This window comes from Phyllostomus hastatus, unplaced genomic scaffold (genome assembly GCF_019186645.2).
Source record: "Phyllostomus hastatus isolate PE091 unplaced genomic scaffold, TTU_PhHast_1.1 phas_contig_86, whole genome shotgun sequence".
Taxonomy (NCBI): Eukaryota; Metazoa; Chordata; class Mammalia; order Chiroptera; family Phyllostomidae; genus Phyllostomus; species Phyllostomus hastatus.
Genome location: NW_025333977.1, coordinates 25,786,183 through 25,809,337, shown reverse-complemented (window position 1 = coordinate 25,809,337; position 23,155 = coordinate 25,786,183). Strand labels below are relative to the sequence as shown.

The 23,155-nt window shown below is 34.2% G+C and overlaps 1 protein-coding gene across 5 annotated transcripts in view; it reads right to left on the bottom strand.

The window, feature by feature from the left end:
• The window catches only part of NAALADL2 (N-acetylated alpha-linked acidic dipeptidase like 2), a 1,144,210-nt gene that overhangs the window by 182,396 nt on the left and 938,659 nt on the right, over positions 1 to 23,155 (bottom strand). For all 5 annotated transcript variants that reach the window (XM_045851217.1, XM_045851218.1, XM_045851216.1 and 2 more), the window contains one exon: positions 20,249 to 20,395. In XM_045851217.1, the coding sequence (XP_045707173.1) occupies positions 20,249 to 20,395 (147 nt within the window). The remainder of the gene's footprint in view (positions 1 to 20,248; positions 20,396 to 23,155) is intronic.

Genomic DNA, 23,155 nt, shown 5'->3' with positions numbered 1-23,155 from the left:
TTGTTAAGACAAGAAAAAAAAACCCTTGAAATACATAGAAAGTTAAACAAATTAAGATATTATTATTAACATTAAGAAAATGGGATTACCTTAGGCAGTTTTTACATTTTCATACACTGTTCCTCATTTTACACTTTCAGTGCTTCCTATTTTAGCCTTTTAGGAATCAAGTGGTATTTAAAAAATATATCTTGGTATATTTTTTTGATTCAATTGTAGTGTTAAAAAAATCCTTACAGGTCACAATCCTTATATTGTGTAGATTTTATATATTATAGTTCACTCTACTGTATGTCATTTCCTGTATATATATTTTGTTATTATAGGGTCAAATAGAAGAAAGATAAATGTAAGTCCATCTCTTTTGCAAAATTTTTGTCATTTATAAAATATTTAGTGGCAAAGATCATAGACTAATAAGGCTTGATGGCTATCTGTAGATAACAGCTATTCTGCTAAGTCCATCATTACCCTGAATAATAGTTGGAAAACAGATAATATACATGTACACATATGTGCATTCACATATTAAGATATTTATATATACATATCTGTGTGCAGAGAAACTAGAGAGAGTGCTCTAGTTCTTTAAGAGTGTGGCTCTTATGAGTAGATATTATAAATGTCTGTTTGTTACATGATAGTCATAACTAAAGTGTATTGAACACTTTCAATATGACAAGAACTGTGCAAAGCCTTCTCTCTATAAATGTAGGTATTGATATTCATGTAATTTAGTGATTTGTACTGGAGGTGATTTTGCCCTCTGGTTGGAATTTAGCCATTTCTGGAGATACTTTTTGTTGTTACAGCTGAGAGAAGGGAGCACTATACTGGCATCGAGTAAACAGGACGGAGGTGTGAAATGTCCCTGAAAGCACAGGAAGGACAGCACTTCACAACAAAGAATTGTCCATCGCCAAGAGTCACAGTGTTGAGGTTGAAAACCCTGATATAACAGTGCAATTACAAGGCAAATATCATTATCGCTCTCACTTTTTAGATGAGGAAATTGGAACTTTAAGAAATTAACTAATAAAGTGTTATAAGCTATTAATAAACAAAGCTGCTATTCAGGTCCAGAAAGCCTCACTCCAAAAGTCCCACTTGTACTGACAAACTCATTTTCACTGACATATCTTAACAACATCCCATAGTTTAGCTAGAATTAGATATATTCTGGCAATGCTGATTAGGTATGAGACTTGACAGATACAATTAAACCTCAACTTTTATTTCCATAGTAGGGTTTTTCCCTCACTAATTAATAGAGTAAGAGTCCCAAACAGGAGGGGAAATGACTGAACTGTTGATAAGTAAACAGTCAATCTATTCAAAGTTCAGGTACATTGTACCCTTTGCTTTTATGGAAATGGGAAACTTGCTTTGAAAAGGGCTAATGAGAGTTGAAAGTTACCTTCAAGAAGTTATGCATATTTCAAAAGAAATAAAAGTCATTATGCATTCTCTCTAAAGAGGATACAATCTCAAACTGTCAAAACCCTAAAATTTTTTACATATATTACATACAAATGCCATCTTTAAAAAACCCCTTTCCATTTTTTCTTCTAAATTAGCTTAGTGGGCCATGGTATTACAGTATCTTGGTCTGGCCTGTGAATAATGTGACAGGTAATTTTTCTACTTCTTGCCTGTAGTTAAGTTTGACTGAAGATATGGAAAACAACTTTTATGACTTAGGTTTTAAAAATAAATGTTCTGTAAGGGATACAGAGCTAGATTCTGGACAGCTAGCATAAAATATTGTGTACTAAATTTATATCTGCCAATAAATAACTTAAAAAACTAGAGACATTTTATACTCACATACACTAAAATATTTTCTCAAAACTAATTGACAATGCTAGTAATAATCTCCACATACTTGTCCCTGGAGAGCAGGATTCTCAGCATTGAGAAAGTATCCTACTTGAATGGGTTCAAAAATAAATAGCAAAAAAATAAGATTCAAAATACTGGAACACTAATATTAAAAATTCATTTTTTATGTTAAAAAGAATAGCAACATTAAAAAAAAGGGCCATCATGATAATAATCTATTCCTATCTCTACAGTGGGAAGGACCTGCCTTCTGCAAGAGTCTATTGTTACAAACAACATGAAAATTCTAAGATAGTATAATTTAGCTTCATTTAGTTTATAATGATAATGATTAAATCTAAACTATTATAAGCAAACCACCATCTGGAACCATAGCAAATCAAGATTCTATTTTCTATGATGACCAATCATGGAAAGCTTATGCAGACTTCTACTTTGCAATATTGTATAGTAATGTGATTAGATAATCATGCAGACCAATGAACTCAAGTAACTGGAACATAAACAAATATACATGGTGTCACTTGGAAATACTTCAATACTTTATCATAAGTAAAAAGTATTAAGGCCTTTATCAAGGCCTCCAGAGCCAAACTGCTATTTTAAAAGGACAGAATTGAAATTTGATATCATTTGTTCTGGGTCTATAGAAGAAGAAAATTGAAGGAACCAAAAATTTATATACATGTTATATGCAGTTTATAGGATGAAATGAATAATTTTAGGATAGAAGTCCAGCAATATGATGAAGTAAGAACCCACAAACTAATTTTATTAGAAATAATAATCTTCCATAGTCTAGATTAAAATCACATATTACTTTTTGTTATGGGTTGGATTGTATCTACTAAAAAAATATTGAAGTCCTAATCCCTATACCTTTGAATGTGACCTTATTGGGAAAAAAGAATCTTTGCATAAGACCAGTTAGGGTGAGCCCTAGTCCAATATGACTGTGTGCCTATAAAGAGGGAAAACTTGGACACAAAAACAAAGATGGGGAGAATGCCATGTGAAGACTGGAGTTATACTGCTACATGACAAGAATGACCAAATTGCCATCAAACCACGAGAAGCTAGGAAAGAGGCATGGACAGATTCTCCTTCACAGCCCTCAGAAGGAACCAAGTCTGCCTGCCAACAGCTTGATCTTGAATGTCTCGGCTCCAGAACTGTGAAACAAAAAATTTCTATTGTTTAAGCCACTTAGTTGGTGTTACTTTACATGGCATCCCTAAGAAACTAATGCACTATCTAAATAGGTGTTAATCTATTCAGTGTACTGTATGGTATTATGTTTCTACACCCTAAGTAAAAATGCAATATGTGATGATGGCTGGGACAAAATCAATAGCCTCAACCAGCAGTCACACTATTAGGAGAACATGAGAATCCAAATGTCCTCAACACCCTGTACTGTTGGATGTCATGAGAATGATGGAAACATATGGTATTTGTCTTTCATTGCCTGGTTTATTTCACTTAGCATAATGCTCTCCAGTTCCATCTATACTCTTGCAAAGGGTAGGAGCTCCTTCTTTCTTTCTTCCATGTAGAATTCCATTGTTTAGATGTACTATAGTTTTTTGATCCATTCATTTACTGATGGGCACTTCAGTTGCTTCCAGGACTATTTATCTCACCATTAATAGGAACCTAATCAAAGAATAAATAAGCAAATAAAGTATAGACACAGACATTGAAATTGAAAACAGGCTGACAGTGATCAGAAGGGAGAGGGGAGGGGATAATGGGGGAAAAGGGTGAAGGGTTTACAGGAACAATTATAAAAAACATATGGGCAACAACAAGGGGGGTGGAAATGGGGGAGGGAGGTGGGGAGGGCTGGGGTGGTAGGGAGGCGTGGGGGGAAAGGCAGAAAACTGTACTTGAACAACAATACAAAAAGTTAAAAAAGGTTATAAGTAAGAAAAAAGAGAATGATAGAAACAATATTTTGTTGGAGAAAAAGACTATGTATGTTATTTACAGGACCATTAAAAACTGATCACTGGAAAACGTGGAAGGTTGTTAAGCCAGAAAAAGGAAGGGGCATAATTAAAGCAGCTCTTTAGGAGATTAGTCTTCATGCCATTCTGCAAAATGAAATGATGGGAGAAAGGCTACCAAATTAGGAGACCAAGGTCAGGATGTAAGAGGATAATGAATGGTCTGAATTAAGCAACAATTGTTGGTAATTAAGTGATAGCAATGAGAGACATTGTAAGATAAAATAAATTGAACCTAGCAATAAAGTAACTGACAAAAATAGGAGTTAGAGGTATTGATTAGGGTGTGAAGAAGAAAACAGTCAACAATAATTTCAAGAATTAGAGCTTGGATAGATGGTTTTTTGGCAAGGTTCCAGGTTGGTGGTGTTACCTGAAGTCTGTATTCTGAATTGTAAGGACATTATTTTTTTACAAATAAACTCCATCAACAGCCAATCCCTGGGCGATTCTAGGAACTGACCCTAAATATACTACAGATGAATAGCAGCCATGGTGCTAGCTGTCACTTTGACCCTTAGACAGGAACAGGGCCTGTAGATTCATAAGACTTGCTTTCTGTTAAAATTTCTTTCTCTGATTTATGACCTGACAGGTATAGGCTCAGATTTTACTTTCCCTTATAGTACCCTTGAGATTTATTTATCTATGGTGTGTGCATCTATATTTCAAAAAGTGTCCAAGAATCTACTGCAATGTAAAAAGTTTTAAATATATATATATATATATATATATATTTACATACATATATATATACACATTGTAAGAAAATAAAAATAATTAAAATTGTAAGTCAATCACTCTGTTGGCTAGGGCTCAAATACCCTTACTGTCCATAGAAATCACTTAGCAATGAGCGTTGGCTTTCTTTTATTGCCATTTATTTATTAATACTCGTGCCTGGATGCTCTAGGGATATTATAAATCCTTTGAATGCATGGATTGTATCATTGCTTTATCTGTTCTTAATGCATAGTATAGTGTTCTGCACACAGTTTATGCTCAATTAAACTTAATTTATGATGATGATGGTTAATATTTTTAAGAAAGAGAAAGATTAAGTTCCTTTCTTATTATCATAATAGATTTGCTCCTTTCCATTATTTCCCTTCTCTGGAATATTTTCACAAACATAAAAATGTTTAACGAATGGTTTTAGAAAGCTTCTAGGCTTATGAGCCAAGTATTTCCTTTAGCACCAGAGTTAAATCTTCCATTTAAAATAAGCCCAATTTCATTTTTCATTTTCAAAAACTGATTTACATTATATATGAAAACACAGATATATTCAATGATAAAAACAGATAAAATAGAGATATCATGAATAGCAATGAGATTCAGGAACACATACCTATCCACCTCCACACTAATGATTACCCACCCACCCACCCATGACACAGTGTCACTTTTGTCCTATGGCACCTCCTGAAAAATGGCATCAGGAAATGATAGAGTGCAATGTGGCACAAGTCTATTTTTCTGTTGCTTCACAGGTTAATCACAGTGTAGTGACAGCACCAGCTATTCTGAAAGGGTAGTATGGCCACTAGACAGAGACATTAATCATGACGGGTTTCTTAACCACGTGCACCCCCTTCCCATCCCTGAGCACACACATATACCCTTCTCTCAGTACTAAACACCAGTAGCTATAATTTCACAATTATGACCTTAAAATCATTCAACTCTAAATTTATGTACATGTTTACCTCCAGTTTTTTTAATTGTCTTCTCTCTTCTATCTTCTTAGAAACTACTATGACTGCTGAAGGAACTTGATATACTACTTCATTACAGTCGCTTGGAACAATATATTGGGACTTTCACAAGGCAACTTTTGATGCCTGTCAACTTGGTTGTCACACATTTTCAGTTTTCCAGCTTCATAGTGTAAAATGCTTTCAAGTTTCTTGAAGTTCAGCTTTTAAAATGTGAGTATGTTGATTTGCAGAAAAATTCATGCCTTAGTAAACTTGAACATAAACTTCTTTATGAATGTCACCCAGGCACTGATTATTAATTTAAAAATTATAATTTCTTGAGGTGGATCTTCCAGTTAACATATTCACCCCAAAATTTCTATTTTTCTGAAGGAGATTAAGTCATCTTGATCTATATCAACATATTCTTTTCCAAATACAGACTCTACATTGAATACCCTTTTCCAAATATTCTAATAAGTCATTAACTACTAAATAGTTCAAGGAAAAATCTATTAAAACACAGGTTATCAATTTTACCTATCATCAGTAAAAAGAATTTTAATCCATACTGTTGGTAAGAGTGAGATTAAAGAACACACTAATGCTCTGTCATATGGTTTTAAAATGTACCACCATTCAGGAAGGTGTTTTTCAATATGTCAAGGTGCTTAAAATATTCACACCTTGAACCAACTTTATGCTTTGCAATTTATCCTAAAGAACTAGAGGAACAATCATAAAATCTAAGAACATTCCACAAAAAATGCCTATAATTTAAAAATTCAGGTGAAGCTAATATTCAATAATAGGTGAATAGTTACATCAATGTGATACTATTGTAAATTGGATTATTATGACAAAGTCATGAACACACAATACAATGTACAGATGTTGTGCTGTGGAATTGTGCACCTGAAAATTGTATAATTTTGTTAACCAGTATCACCTCCAATAAATTAATTAAAAGGGAAAAATAAAAGAACAAAAATAATATAAAAAGTAGGACTTAGGTTATCAGATATTAAAATTATTAAAAAGCTAAAGTAACTAAACTGAGAACAACATTTTACCATATAGGAGCAGACAAATCACTGAAACAATGAAAATTTTTGAAACAGACCTAAGGTCACTGTAATCAAAACAGCCCAGTACTGGCATAAGAACAGACACATAGACCAATGGAACAGAACAGAGAGCCTAGAAATAAACCCAAGTATGTATGGTCAATTAATATTTAACAAAGAGGGCAGAAGCACAAAATGGAGTAAAAATAGCTTGTTCGACAAATGGTGTTAGGAGATTTAGACAGCTACATGCAAAAAAAAGTAAAACTCAATCACCAACTTACACCATACACAAAAATAAATTCAAGGTAGATAAAAGAACTAACTATAAGTTGTGATACCATAAAAGTCCTTCAGGAGAACATAGGCAGGAAAATCTCAGATATTCCATGCTGAAATATTTTCACCAATATGTCTCCTAGAGCAAGGGACATAAAGGAAAGAATAAACAAATGGGATCTCATCAAAACCAAAAGCTTCTACACGGCTAAAGAAAACAGCATTAAAATGAAAAGAGAACCAAATGTATGGGAAAATATATTCTCCAATGATACCTTGGACAAGGGTTTGATCTCCAAAATATATAAAGAACTCACACAATTCCAATCCAAAAAAACAAACAACCCAATTAAAAAAATAGGCAAATGACTTCCACAGACACTTCTCTAAGGAAGACATACAAAAAGGTCCCAGAGACATATGAAAAGATGCTCAGCATCACTAGCCATCAGAGAGATGCAAATTAAAATCACAATGAGATATCATTTCACACCAGAATGGCCATCATAAACAAATCAACAAACAAGTGTTGGAGAGGTTGTGGAGAAAAGGGAACCCTTGTACACTATTGGTGGGAATGCGGACTGGTACAGCTACTGTGGAAAACAGTATGGAATTTACTCAAAAAACTAAAAATGGAATTGCCTTTTGACCTGGAAAATCCAATGCTAGGATTATATCCTAAGAACCTTGAAACACCAATCCAAAAGAACCTATGTACCCCAATGTTCATAGCAGCACAATTTACAATAGCCAAGTGCTGGAAACAACCTAAGTGCCCATCAGTAAATGAGTGGATTAAAAAACTGTGGTGCATTTACACAGTGGAATTCTATGCAGCAGAAAGAAAGAAGGAAGGAGCTCCAACCCTTTGTGACAGCATGGATGGAACTGAAGAGCATTATGCTAAATGAAATAAGCCAGGTGGTGAAAGACAAATACCATATGATCTCTCCTGTAAGTGGAACCTAATCAACAAAACAAACAAGCAAGCACAATATAAACAGAGACAGTGAAATTAAGAACAAACTGACAGTACCCAGGTGGGAGGTAGGAGGGGAAAATGTGGGGAAAAAGGGGAGGGGTTTTCAGGAACATCTATAAAAGATACATGGACAATCCCAAAGTGGGGTACGATCAAAGTTGGGAGGTGAGGATGGCTGGCGTGGGGGGGACTGGTGGGGTGAAAATGGAGGCAACTTGAACAACAATAAAAAAAGTGGAAAAAAAAAACAGACCAAAGGATATAAAATAATTTAATAGAGCATATAATTAGAGTGAAATATTCCAGATCAGTGGAAAAAGGAATGATTGTTCAATGAATGATTTTGATTATTAATGTCATGAGTTATATTGGAAAACTTTTAGTATTGAGACATTCTTATAATTCTTGAATAAATACTAATTAGACATCAAAATCAATATAAAACTACATTAATATCTTAAATAAGGAAATAGAAACAATATAAACACATCATAATCCAAATTGGTTAAAGTGAAGGAAGGAAGGAAGGAAGGAAAAAAGGAGAGAAGGGAGAGAATTAAAGTTTGTAAGTGTGTAGTAGCTATGAAAAAATATTAATTTAAAAATGTATCTACTCATTAATTCAACAAATGTAAAATTACTATTAATTGTGTTTCAACAGAATAGACTTATTTTTCTTTCCACAAAAATATTTTATCTATGTTATGCTACATAGACTGGTTTTCTGGGCAAGATATGACTGAAAGTAGTGTGGCTACCAATGGAATATAAGAAAACAAAATTAATTATGACTAAATTCTTAACCAATACTCCCCACTTTCTTTTTAGGTTTCTGACTTGTATTTTAGTTTAGAGGTTATATTATCTCATTAAGATTCTAACACAACAATTTGAATGATCCTGTTACCAAAAAAAGCAAAGATGTTTCTTTGATCAAAAATATTTTAGTATGCATACCCACACCATTTGTGACTCACCACACATGTACACCTATGCACATGGTTCTATAAACATTTCATGTTAGTATGTGGTCATAATGTTTAAAATAGAACCGATTAGCGCTTGAAGTTTGCTTGGACCTTGTTTAAGACTCCATCATGTACTCCCTTGCTTAGAAAGTGTACCAAAATTAATTCTTGCTTTATAACACACTTCTCAGATATACTGAATCCTTAACAGAGGATTCTTCCTTTTGACAACTGTGGAGAGAAGGACCAATAAAATGGCATTGGTCCAATTAAGATAGTATAACATATATTTAAAAAAATGGAGTCGCTTATGTCAACTACAATGGCTACCAGTCAGCCATGACACTTTGGTTCAAGAAGGAAATTACCTAAGTCAGAAAAAACACATATGGTAAGGAGACACATTGAAGATACCTGTACGACATGGTCAGAATAGCCATGCGTGCAGAGCAAGACCACCCATAGATAGGCTTCTGGAGAAATTCCCCACATGCCAGAGGAGTGTCAAGAAGAAAGCCAGTACTACCCACAGGCTCCTGGGCAAAATCCCCACTTGGCCTCAGCGGTGCCAAGGCATTTATTCAAAAGACCCAGAGGGGTAGAGTACAGCACTTTCAAGGTATAGCTGATGCAGGCTCCAGACCACTGCTGAGACAGCTGAGCTCCACACACCAGAGTGCTGCTCCATACCATGCTGCTCTTCCTTGGCATTAGTCACCAAAGGCTCTGCCTTGCTGGACTGAAGACTTCACCTGCTCTGCTGCCCACCTGGCTCCAGAGATCCTTCCCTGCAAGATGCTGACAACTCCCTTGCCTGCTGTGTTGTCTCCTGGACCCACAGACTGAGAGTCTGGGACTCGGGTCCATTATCGCTCATTGATTATGTGTGTTTGTTATAATTCTCTTAGATTGTTAGAGTGTGAATAGGATATTAATGTATGTTGTAATGTATGGTGTTCTACTTTAAGTGAACCTGCCTTTAATAGAAGCTGAATGAAGAGCACAGTTACCATGTGTGGCTCTTGTCTATTCCTTGGTGCCGGGCTGCTCAGCAGGCAACTAGCTGAGTAGTTGCCTGGCTGACTTATAGGAAAGACTGTATCACGAACATGCACTCCTGACAACTTATTTTTTTATGTCTCTTTAAGCTTGGAATTTTGTAACATGTTTTCAACCATATCCTAACAGCAGTTTGCTATATGGAGCGCCTCATAACCTCCAGATGGCAACCATTAAATAGCCACTTTTTAGAACTTATTGAGTAGAGTAACTGTTGAATAGAGCCACCTACCAGCTGATATTCTCAAAGATCCTATAGAAATTGGTCAGTCTCAAGTTTTCTTAGTGACAAATCTTAAGTAACCAACTCAAGGCATTTTAGCAGGTTTACTCAAGAATACTTATATCAGAATGTCCTACATCAGGGTTTTCTAGTTTGGCATACCTAAATTTCATTTTTCTAGAGTTTAGTCATTGTTTTTTCCATTTCCAAGATCTTTACATATTAAATCAACACAGGCATATGTGTCTGGAGTCCATAATTCCCTTTATAGATTAAGTCCTAGCTAGACTGAGATCTAGAATCTCAGCACTAACTACTCAAAGGGGCCCATATCCACCTCTAGTGATTGAGCTGCCTTCTTCTCCTGGCCCATCATCACAAGCAAAGATTGTATCTCCAGCATGCAGTCCAAGGTCCAGTTAGTGGTCTAGGGGAAGCTGTTTATGGGTACTATAGACTGTTCTTAAAGGTACATATGAGGGTGTCCACATACATGCACAGAGGACCCTCATAATATGGGATTGAGGCAAAGGTGGGCACAAAAAGGAGGGTCAAAGAGCAAGGGTCAGGGACTGGAGTCAGTTCTGCCACTGTCACCACATTTTAGAATTCTAAGGAGCCTGCAACACTAAATTCAAACCTTTCTTCCTGATAATCTTAAACATGTATATTTCAAATCAGGAGAGAAGCACATTTTTTACTTAACAATGTATTTATTTAGGTTTGATTTATAACATTTAAATTCTTAGTATTTAGCCATATGATATAATGGCCTCCACTATTGCCGGCACCTTGGAATGTTATAAAATAGCCAGGCTATGATTCATCCATGAGCAAATTAAAGACATTAAGTCAGTTGAAACAGACTAAATTTCTGAGTCAACTAAAGTATTAAAAAGAGAGAAAATGGCGGAGAAACAGAGATACAGAGGAAAATTACATAGACATAGCAGAGGATGATGAAAAAAAGAAGGAAAGGGTATAAAGACTAGGAAGAACCTATACGCAGGAAAAGGCAAAAGAAGCCAAACCAAAGGAGAGAAAGAGAAGAAAGTTGAGAAAAGAAGCAGGAGGAAGAATAGAGCACACAGAACTGGAGTTTAGAGGAGAGCAGCTCTAGGTAGGAGCACTGAACTGAGAGTAGGGATAATTAACTCTGCACTAAATCGTTTTAACTCCTCCAGTAAAGTTTCTGAAACTGTCTAAGCTTCTATTTCCTTTTACTTCAGAGGAATAGACTGAAGTACCTGGGTTCAATGATCAATGTTGCTCTAAAGGTCAATGAATTTATGAGTACTTCTTTTCAATCAGTCCATCAGAGTCTGGGCATACAGGGACCTATCATTCTTAGGACCATCCTCTCACCAAAAGCCTCTGATCTTACTCTGCCACTTGGATTGTCCAAAATTATCCATGAACTGGTGGGAGTTTGCAAATCAACAATAGCCAGTGAGTTACCATTCCTAACCAATAACTGGATACAAGACCAGTACAGAGAGGAAAATGTGCCCTGAATTTAACCTCAAATATTTTTCCATAAGCATTGTCCTAATCTGATTTTACTATTGTCTAGAATAGTTCCCAGCAATATTCATACAAAATTTCCTTTTAATTCAAATTCCATGTATACATATATTTTTTCCTGAGTTGTAAATTAGAAAACATCTCTGGGCATGGAGTATGTGTAAAATTTCTCATGCTCTGATAAGAATTATAGATAAATAAAACTCAAATTACAAAATGCTAATTTACAGAACTAAAAATGACCTTGTGCATAAAGCTACAGGCTATTTTTTCTGACTTTTACACACTTGTCAGTACTGCATATACACTACAGCATTTAGTCTTAAAAATGTTCTTCACTGATAAAAGAAAATTGGCTCAGAATAATTTCAATGCTAAAGCTATTGACAAACGGTGGTAGAAATCAAAATACTTACAAATACTTTATTTTTTTCAGAATTCTCTCCATTCATTTAAGATTACAGGAGAGAACATCATGAGGACAACTACAGCTCTCTTGAGACTCATAAAAGAGCCAGAGCTTTCACGAGGAAGCAATAGCAGTCTTTGTAAGCCAAGTGGCCTTGGCGTCCATTGTTCTGTCTTGTTATTTTGTTTTTTTTACATTCATGAGACCTCAAGGCCACTGCTTTGTCTTTCTCTGTAGTTTTCACAGAAACATTTTGTTTTTAGAAAACAAGCAAAACTATAAACTTCTGTGTGAAGCAGTGTAAGTTGTGAAGCAGGTGTTGAAGACCTATAATTCCAGATGCAAATAAAACGGTGTGAAGAAGCTGTGAAGATTAGGGACTGGACAAGAAAATTTATTCACAGTCATCATCCACAGTTGTATAATCTCTACATATGCCAGTTCCTTCTGTGGTTTATAGTGAGAGCGTATGGGTGCCTAAACTGCTTTTAACATTTTAATTAACTATTTTAAAATGTCATCTATATTTGTCCCCAAAATGGTTTTAGATGCCAGAATATTCTACTTAAAGAAATGTGTCAATATCATTGACACAAGAAGAAACAAACATGCCTATCTCCTCATCTTTGAAAATTAATTTTGAATTAATTTGTTTTATAAAAGAATATATATTACTATAAAACATTAATATCAGTTTTATCATTACATATAAATTGTGGGCTCATTTTAAATTCAGTTAAGAAATATTACCCTCTATCAATTATTGCTTAACTTTGAGAATGGTCCAGGCTGAAATGTTTAGGCCCTTTGTATAGGAAACTAGAAAAAATAAGAATGAAGCACTATAGCACTACCCTGCACTGTAGATGTAGGGGGAGATGAAAAGAATTTTAGAATCACTTTGTTTTACATAGAAACCCTCAAAAACAATGTAGGACTTGGGAAAAGGAGCCCAGAGACCTGATGTAGCATGCTAGGTTTGAAACTGGATTCTATCACTTGAAGGATGTGTGATGTCAGCTATGTTACTTGATTGCTTTGTACCTCAGGTTCACCTTTAACAAAAATTTGTCATGCTAGCACCTTCCACAGCAATACAAATTACAAGTACAAAAATTAAATTAAATTAAATGAATTAAGATGTTTAAAGGAGTTACAAGAAAAAGTGCCTACACATAATATGAGTGCTTGTTCAATATAATTTTCCTTGGTACTACTCTGATTTTATCACTTCTCTCTATATTAGAAACCCTCTTAGCCAATATAATTTGTCCCACTAGTTGACAAGTTAATTATTTAGAAGTTGGTTCAATTAAATAATCAGCAAAGAACAAGAAATAATACATATATAAAATATTTCATGTTAATTTAAAACCTGCAAGTGAATGTATGTGTTTTGGACAATATTATGATATAAAACCAAAGTTTTTTCTCTGAACGAGGGCCTGTAAAGTTCTACTATTTCTTTCTTGTCTTAGTTTTCATCTACATTTCAAGTTGCCCTTTATTTAAAGTGGAATTACAAATATTTGTGAAGTAAACTTCACAAGCAGAATGCACCTAGCTTGCTACAATTTCACCCAGTCTTTAAGAATTGTCTGGTCCATTACACATCAATTTTTATTAACAACTCACCTTATATAGTGATATCACTATAGATTTCTAGGAATATTTTTTACTCTCATATTCACAAGTTTATATAGCAATTGCCCAATTCTTAGTAACAAATGCAAAAGTCATATAGATCTGCGATACAGGGTGGGGCAAAAATAGGATTATAGTTTTGAGTACACAAAACAGTTTGTTCTTGCATTATTACGTATTAATTATTTTCCATACAAACAACTACAAACTTACTTTTGACCTACCCTGTGTAGCTGACTCTGGGAGAGCATGCCACTGAACCTGAGAGAATACAAGTGTGCAAAAATTCAGAATGATCTTACTGAGAAGAGCTTCAAAGAGCCTTCATCAGTTATCATTTCATTCTTACAAAATGAAAATTGGCAATGAATCCCCCAAGTAAATTCAGTGGAAGTCAGTTAAGAGAACTTCAAGTATACTTCATTTGATTGTTTACATGTCTGGGTCTCAATCTGGACTGTGATCAGTATGAGAAAAGGAGGGCACGTTTTGTTCAATTTTGTATTCTTATATAGTGCTGGACTATAGCATGCACTTAATAATGGCTGGTGAAATAACTGAGTGAGTATGAATTAACAAATATGTGAAAAAAACACGTGAGATTCATACTTATTACCTTAACTTAAATGTTGCCAAATTTACACCATTGTTGACTGCTAAATCCACCACTGAGTATTACTGTTACAATTGTAAAACACTGTACTATGAAACAAGCTGCTTCATAACAGGGATGGTCACACAATAATCCCTGAAAATGGCAGTGGGGTTTAAATATAGTTCATATGTTACGTATTTTGATCCAGTGATGATAGGCATTTGAAATAAATGTTCTTTAGAATTCCAAGGAAGAACAACAGCTAGGGGAAATATGTCCTCCTTGCAGCCATTTCAAAATATTAGGCAATTTGAAGTGTGATCTTCTGAATTATCAATTTGAGTCTTAAGAGTTTCTCCACTCTTTGTTTTTTCAATATCTGTCTCATATTTCAATTTCTTGTGTTTACTCCTCAGGCTCTTGGAAGCATACAGCAGCTTTAATAGCACTCCCTCTGCGACAGGCATTTCTATGCTGTACAATCAAAGCTTTTCAGTTCTGCTCTGTAACTGTTGATTTGTTGATTGGGGTTTAACCTTCTCCTCTAAAGAAAGACTTCTAAGAAGTGGAATTCTTTGTAGAGTCACAGTTTATGAGAGTGTTATATTCCCTACTTCATGCTGTTTGCCAGGTGAATGGGATGGCAATACCCAAAGATGAGCAGAAAAGACACATACAGGTTTATATAGAATCACAGTTCAAATACTTGAAAAGAGCAAAGTTGAACACCTTGCCAGATATTATAAAAAATGAAGTGGACTAGTTCAACCAAGGCCATTTCTCCAAATTAGCATTTCAGCAAGGTGGTCCAGAAAACTTCAAAGGTCCTTGAGATCAAAACTATTTTTATAATATGATAATAGTGACATTATATCCCTTCACACTCTCATTTTTACTCTGTATTCATAAGTGCAGAGGGTACAAAAAGTTCATTAATATGGTTTCAGATTCCACATTGAAACTAGCCTTTAAGAAGCTAATACTTGTCAAGCTTCAGGGTAGTATCAAAGAAAAAATATATGTCACTACAATGAAAAAACTGTAAGACCACACTGCTTTATACATTTCAGCTGGAAGAACACATAACAGTGGATTTGCTGCCATTCTCCTCATTTACATTTTCTCGTGCTGGGGAAATATAGTTTATTGTCATAAAATATGTTTTATATTAATTTATAACAAGCTTATTATTGAACTTTAAATAAATTAATAAATAAATATGCTTTTTTCAGTTTTAATTGCTAATATGAGAAGTATTTGTACATATTAGCTACATAAACACAGCTCTTTTATTTGGAGTCTTTGATAATTTTAGAGGATAAATTGGTTACTGGAATAAAAATGTTTCAGAACTCCAGCCCTAAATGAATTAAGTCTGATCTGAAAATAATAATACAATGTATTGTGATTGCAATTAAAAGCACTTTTCCTAAAATAAGCTTTAGGAAACTAAAAGAGTGAACTAGAGAGAGGACAAAGAATCCCTTTCTGACCTGGGATTGGCACAATTTTTTTTTTGTGCCAATGTGCACAATTGGCACATTTTTGTCATTGTAAGTGACATTTAACTTTCATAGCTGTCAATATGAAACAGATCCTATCAGATATGGCAAAAAGTCAGTACAATTATGCATAGTTACACATAACTATTTGGTTCCTTAAATCAAGAGTTTGTAATTAAATTTTGAACCATTATTACCTGTTAACACAACAGTGATAGTGACTAAGTTTGAAACAGAAAATACAATGAAAGAATGATCTCTAATTCAAGTACGATGTTTTTTTCTAGTAAATGGAAGAAAACATGAATCAACAGGCAAACTATGACCTGCTTTGCTCCAAATATGTGTCTGTACATTATAATGTCATATCTGTATTGTATCTAGAAATTATTTTGAAATTACATGCACACATACTATACACTCAAATGCTATATAAGAATCAAAACTGATGTCATTGTTATCTAACTTAACAAGAATTAATAATATTGAGTTTCAAAACATATATGCTACTTGGTTTTCAGTCACTGGGTTACTAAATGATATTCAAAGAATTATGCAAGAAACTGCTATGTAAAAGCTATAATACCTCTTTATCTCATTATCATTTAAATGCTAAATCCTCCATTATAGAGGTAAATTGGGTTTAAAATAGAATGTTTCAAGCAGAAGAGCAAAAAATAAGGTTAAACAGAGTAAGGAAACAGAGCTTCAATTTGTGGTATAAAGCTTGCTAGGACGTGGATTGATCTTTTGATAACTAAAAATGCCAGAATCTCTGACATGCCCTATAGAGTAAATATACTGATCTGGAACAAAAATTATGTGAAACAGCTGTTAAGTGACAGAAGAAATATGCATCGGACCACCAGTCTGTCATAAATTGCACTTTTAATCAGAAAACATCTGTCTTTTCATTTCCTTTTCAGCAATCTCTGCATTGTATTTACTCTGCACAGAATGCCTCTCCTAACAGGTGCAACAATGTTTACAAATTGAAAACCTTATTTAAATGAAGCGTACAACTAGAGATGTTTCAATTAACAGGGCAATATTTTATCTGAAGGAATAATTGTAACATTTGGCCAATCCATAAATAGCTTTGCATTTGTGAAATTTAATTACTGGAAAATTAGAGTAAAGGCACCAAGAAAAGCTATAAGGGAAAGCTGCTTCAAGTAATCTTATGAAATATTAACATCTAGAGAAGCTATAGGGAAAAAGTATTGGTGAGAATATGGCCAACATGAGATATTTGGGATAGAGATTATAAAATATCATATTTAATAAAAAATTTTAGAATAATGTTACAAATGTCCATAAAAACTAACCTTAATGGTGCTAGTTTATTTTCCCACAGTTAAATATTATTTTCTATTATCATTATTCACTTTTTGAAATTGAATCTAACAGATTCGTAATCAATCTTGCCAGGTTAAAAAGAAATGGCAGAAATATTAAGGTGTGCATTACAATTGCCCAATTATATTCCAAAAGATAATTTCTCAAAAACCTAAGCATAATCATAAAATTATCTCACTTAGGACAAATACACAATTATTAAAGTAAAAGGAACTGTAGAGTTATCCATTTTAACTATTCACTCAACAGGATTGTAGACATTGTGAATTCAGTTCTATGGGGTACAGACAGGCATCTAGGGAACACAAGTCTGGTAGAACATGCAGCCCTTTAGGTTGATCATTCATATCCCAATTTTTGAGGGAAACAGGTTTTGAAGAAATATTATTTTTAATTGCTCTCTAGGATAAACAATATGGTAGATTCTTTAATAAAGAGCATGGGAAGCTAGTGAGGGATACACAATTTAGCCAGTTGTGCCCCTGGACAAAAGAACCCAATGTTTCCAGAAATCCAAATTTTTGATAATGCACAGAGCAAGTAAAATATATCTGCAGACTGGATCATGCCCTTGGGCTGCCAATTTACAACCTTTAGTGTAATGGTCCAGGACATGAGCTTGCTGTTAAACAGATCCGAGGTAAACTTCTGTCTTGGCCATTTATTAGTTTTATGACCTTGGATAAGCTAGTAGACTTTAAGCTTCATTTCACCCACAACAACCAAAAAAATAGTGTTAATAATAATAGCTCTTTCATGGGGATATTATAAGTATTAATGATATGAGGTAAAAAATACAGCACAGTAAGTACTCAATAGGTGGTAGAGATTATTTTATATACTGTTATATGTGTAATATAGTATATAATACATAAATATTATATATATTTAAATCTAATTTAAAATTTATGAAAAGCTCTTATTTTCTTATCTACTTTACTAATTAACATAATGTAAATCTTTATATCATGAATAAAGCCTTTCAATGTTCATTACTCTTCTTCATATATAGAAATATTTATTTTAAGATAACACAGAAAGCAAAGGTTATCTGTTCTTTGGAGAGTTCACCACACAAAATTAACTCATTTTGGGCATTCATATTTTGTAAAGGACAAATACATTTTTAAGAATGATCCACACTAAAGCAATATAAACAAGGCCATTTGTTATAATATAAAGCATCAGGGATTCTCTTGTAATTACTTACTGGAGACAAATATAATAAAAAATGATTTTGATGCGGGGAATTGGACAGTCTTTGTATAATTTGAAAGCTAATTGGCTTCTTTAGGCTAAGCTAGAAGATTGACTTCGGTCTCAGGGGCTGCAGTGACAATAGTGCCTTCCTAGAACCTCACTGGTCTGATTTCCAAATCTCCTCAGATGCCCTTGCTGATTGTAATCAAATGCCACCTCTTCTGCCTTAGAAGCTTGTTTTCCTTAAAAATTAATAAGATCTTCCCTCCTAATAATGTATTCTTATCTAAAATGTTTAGAAATACCCCCACCAACTGTTGGAGCCACAATCAGACAAAAATAATTATGATGACAGCTATAGCTATTGTGGATAGAGGCCTAATCACATGCTTGATGTTAGCTAAGCCCTTTACATGCACAGTCTCATTTACCTCTATCATGGCTCTATGAAGTACATTCCATAAATGTATCATGGTACATGATACATTTCTGAAGTAATTCTGACTGAAGTTAAATCATTTGTCTAATAAGTATCAGAATCAAGAGTCAACTATTAGTCCCATTCTTCAGTTTATACTGTACTGATTCTCTACATTCTTGGCTTAAACCTCAACCAAGAAGAATGAGACCTGTATGGAATAAAAACTAGGGCTTAATGCATTGACATGACAAAAGTTGGATGGGCTCAGATGGGGAAATGATAAAGAGATACTACCAAATATCAAGCAGAAAAATAAAAAACGAGTTAATTTCTTAATACACCAATTTCATGAAAGTATACACAGTGGACTTGCGTTTCTACACATGTATCTCATTTTCAAACAACAATAGTATATAAAAATCCAAGTGTAAAAAGCTGATAAATCATAATGATTATTTTTATATCACCTAAGAATTTATCTCATCACAATAGGAATCACCCAGAGTTTCTCCCTCTGTTAACTTAAGATGTTAGTGATCATTAGCTGTTTATACAGGATCTAAGGTGTATGTAGGCAGTGGGGAGCTGGTACAGAGAAACATAAAGCTAAGTATTGCTCAAAACTATCAGAAATTAAGATATTAAATATCAGAAGTTGAGCTTATAAATATGACTTAAGTACAATTTTTCAAGGACATCTATGACTGAAGAACAAAACAAGTTTTGCTCTATTTTCCAGCCACCATTTTGTTAATGTAAAAATTAGTTCAAGCAGCCCACCCTGGATGTTTGTTAAAGAGCTTCCTGAAAGATATGTACAATTTGCTAAAAGAAGCTAAAATATTTCAACTGGTTTATATCTACAAAGAAAGAGTTTCCTCTGACATAATTCTGAGAAAGATTAAAATGCTTGAAGTTCAATAAATGGGTAAACACAGACATAAGGTGAATCACGCATATGTGATATACTTTAGGGCCAGAGACCTCCTGTCTTCATGGAAAATGTTGTATAGTTTTAGGAAGGCCAACCATTGACAAACTTTGGGTAGCTAATGCATAGGACACATTAATATACAGCATATAAAATGCATTTTCCCTTGGGCAAGGAGAGGGGAATCTATGGCACGTGTCACCTGTTTCTGTGAATACAGAAGATTACAATTATGTTTTAATGTTAATGCAGTGACTGCAAATTTTTTGTTTCAAAGCACATGGTGAAAATGTGAGTGACAGTATAAATCTTTTTAAATTGAATTCAACACTATTGAAAAGAGCTGATGTTTTCAAATACTGTTACGAAGGCCCTGAATAACAAAAAATAACTCTGTAAATGAACCAGGTTCTTACAGTGACCTCTTTGATAAAAAAGACAAATAGCCAAGATAAAATCAAATTCTGCATGCCTGGGTTTTGTGTGTGTGTGTGTTTGGGGGGGTTGTTTTGCATTTTTAGAAACAATCACCTGTATTGCCTTGGTGTCCTCATATGCAAACTGCACAGTGGGAACTCCAAGATGGTTGATGAAATAATCCACATCACCTTGTATCTGTACAGAACTGACATTGGTTTCCGGGCACTGAGCTCTTCTGGAACAGCTGACTTTATTTTTCTGAAAAACATAATTTCAATTGTTAGCACAAACTAAGCTTCTCGGGGCATCCCTAAATCAATGCTACTTAAAATGTGGTTGGTAGATCAGCTGCAACAGTGTTACCCAGGAACTTACTGAAAATACAATGCTCAGCCTCCACCCATGCCCACCTGAGTGGGAACCTTCAGCGCTGGAGCCCAGGAACCTGTGTTGCCACACTCCTCTACAATTCTGGATTTTGCTGCTCCCTGAAATGTGACTACTGCTGATGACTGCTTGCTTTTGTTGCTTCAAAAGCATTTTTATCATGGAATTATTAAGAACTGTAATGACCCTACTTTTAAAAAAGATTTTATATATTTATTTTCAGAGAGGTGGGAGGGAGGGAGAAAGAAAGGGAGAGAAATATCAGTTGGTTACCTCTCATCAGTTCCCTGAGCAGGGACCAAACCCACAACCCAGGCATGTGGCCTGATGGAGAAGCTCATTGGTGACCTTGTGCTCTGCAGAATGATGCCCAACCAATGGAGCCATACTGGTCAGGGTTAAGTCTTTAATTTGAAATATTTTTCAAATATGTAAGTCTTTTAAAAAGGTTTACTTTTAGTGGGTCTTTTTAAGGTATTTTTTTGTTGTTTTTCCATAAATTTAAAGGATGGCTTGGTAGGCTGTAATTCTATTAATCTAAATGCTTTTTTAAAACACAGAAAGTATTTTCTACATTTTTTCTTAAAAGCATATTCCCACATGGTTGAAGAATATATGCCAATAACTCTGTGGACCATCAAGAACTACATACCAAAGTGCAAACTCTGAGGAAGTATAAGGAGGTAGACTATTATTTCTTAAACTAAGAGTTGCAGGCAAAACAAATGACAGTAGATTCACAAAAATAGAAACATTATAAAAATCAAAAATAAGTATTTCTATAATTAATGCTGACTAAAAAATACATTCTTTAATACAATTTCCAAAAATCTAGAGTTTTTGAGATGTTGCTTTCTCAAGTATGAAACAGAGAAGAACACCAATGCCCTCAGCATCATCACGAGGGAAGTGAGCAATCACATGAGAATACCACGTGTAATAGGCAGCAAGTACAAGGTGGAGAAAAAGTTGGTTTACAGTTGTGAGTATACAAAACATAGAGTTTACTCTTCTATTATTATTTATTAATTATTGTATTATTTTCCATTCAAACAACTCTACACCTACGTTTGTACCACCCTATAAGTATTTTCAATACGCATTTGCCATTAAATCAAAAGCCAATGGACTCTTCAACCCACTCCCCCACCACTATGCTTCTTTGGCATGATCCAATTTCAGAAGTTGTTTTAAATATGACCTAAAAAAGATATAAAATATGCAGTTTAATATTCATAAAAAATTATTCCAACATTTTCAAGTACAGTGCCAGATTTTTCAAATATATAATAATGTTTTCATACCTATCCAATTTTCTTTGAAGGCCTCATAGATCTTTGCAAGAAAGTTAAAATCAATTAAAATGGAGAGCCTGTGTGAGTGTTTACAATCAGGACAAGGTTTCTGCTCAATGGTATTTTTAAGTATCTTGGGTAATTAAGCACTTTGCAAATACAATGGGAAGTGAAAAGAGTGTTCTACCATACAGTCTAATCAGTAGCAACCTAATGCTTTTTACAATTATGCCCACCAGCTTGTATCTTCTGAAAGCCCAATTTTCTGAAAAGAGAGTTAATCTTTCACCTTCTGATATACTCCTGTGGTAAAGACTTCTGGAGATTTCACACCTGGAACAGTTTTGAAGAGTATCAAATATTCCCAAATAAGAGCTACCCTTAAGTAGTAGATAATGAAAACCAAAGAAATTACTTTATATCACATAATAATTACCAAGTAGCCCCAAGAGATCCAGGTGTTACAAATGGACACCTGTGAAGGTATTTCTTTAGCCAGAATCTATATTAATTTGAATATTCTGGTCAGGCAAGCAATTAACCCGTGTCCCATCACTAGTGTCACACACTCAGCCTGCTTCGGATGGTGGTCGAAGCATTTGAATTTCCGAAACCTAAACAGTTGCACTTTTTCATGTTATTAATGAAGATTTCACAGAATCTAGTCTTTTCTTTCCCCAAATGCCTAACCAATAAAATTAAAAATAATTTCAGTGACCTACTTTGCCTCCACTGAAGCAACATCAATGTCTTCTTGAGACATCATATGTATCCTATTCAACCTCAATAAAAATATACATTTGGCTTTCCTTTCATTCTGTGTACATAATTCTTAATATTCACTACAAATGTCAGCCACATGTCTTGCACAGAATTGTTTTTCTCAACAGAAAAATGGCATGGGTCAGAAATGGATGATTCTAAATTCTACAATGAGTTTATGTGAATGAATTAAATTTAAAAATATATAAATATTATCTACATATAAATAAATAAAATATTTGATACTATCTTCATTTAGTCATTGCTATTATATAATAGCTTCCTTCTAACAAAAAGTATTAGTTTTCCACAAATGCAAGTTCCTGAGAAGGCACAGGTGACCTCATTCCAATCAATGCTTGATTTCTTCGATGCAATAGTTACACAAAAATGAGTTCTTATTTGGCCTCAGCTTTGCATTGATTCAGGACATTCTATTCTTTCTGTGCCTGCCATGGTACTCTGAACATACAGCTTTAATATTTTCACTGCAGTCCGTAATCTCTTACGCATTAACATAATGATTACTGCATCTTTTCTTTCCATGTTTTGTTTTTCCAGCGAATCACAAGGG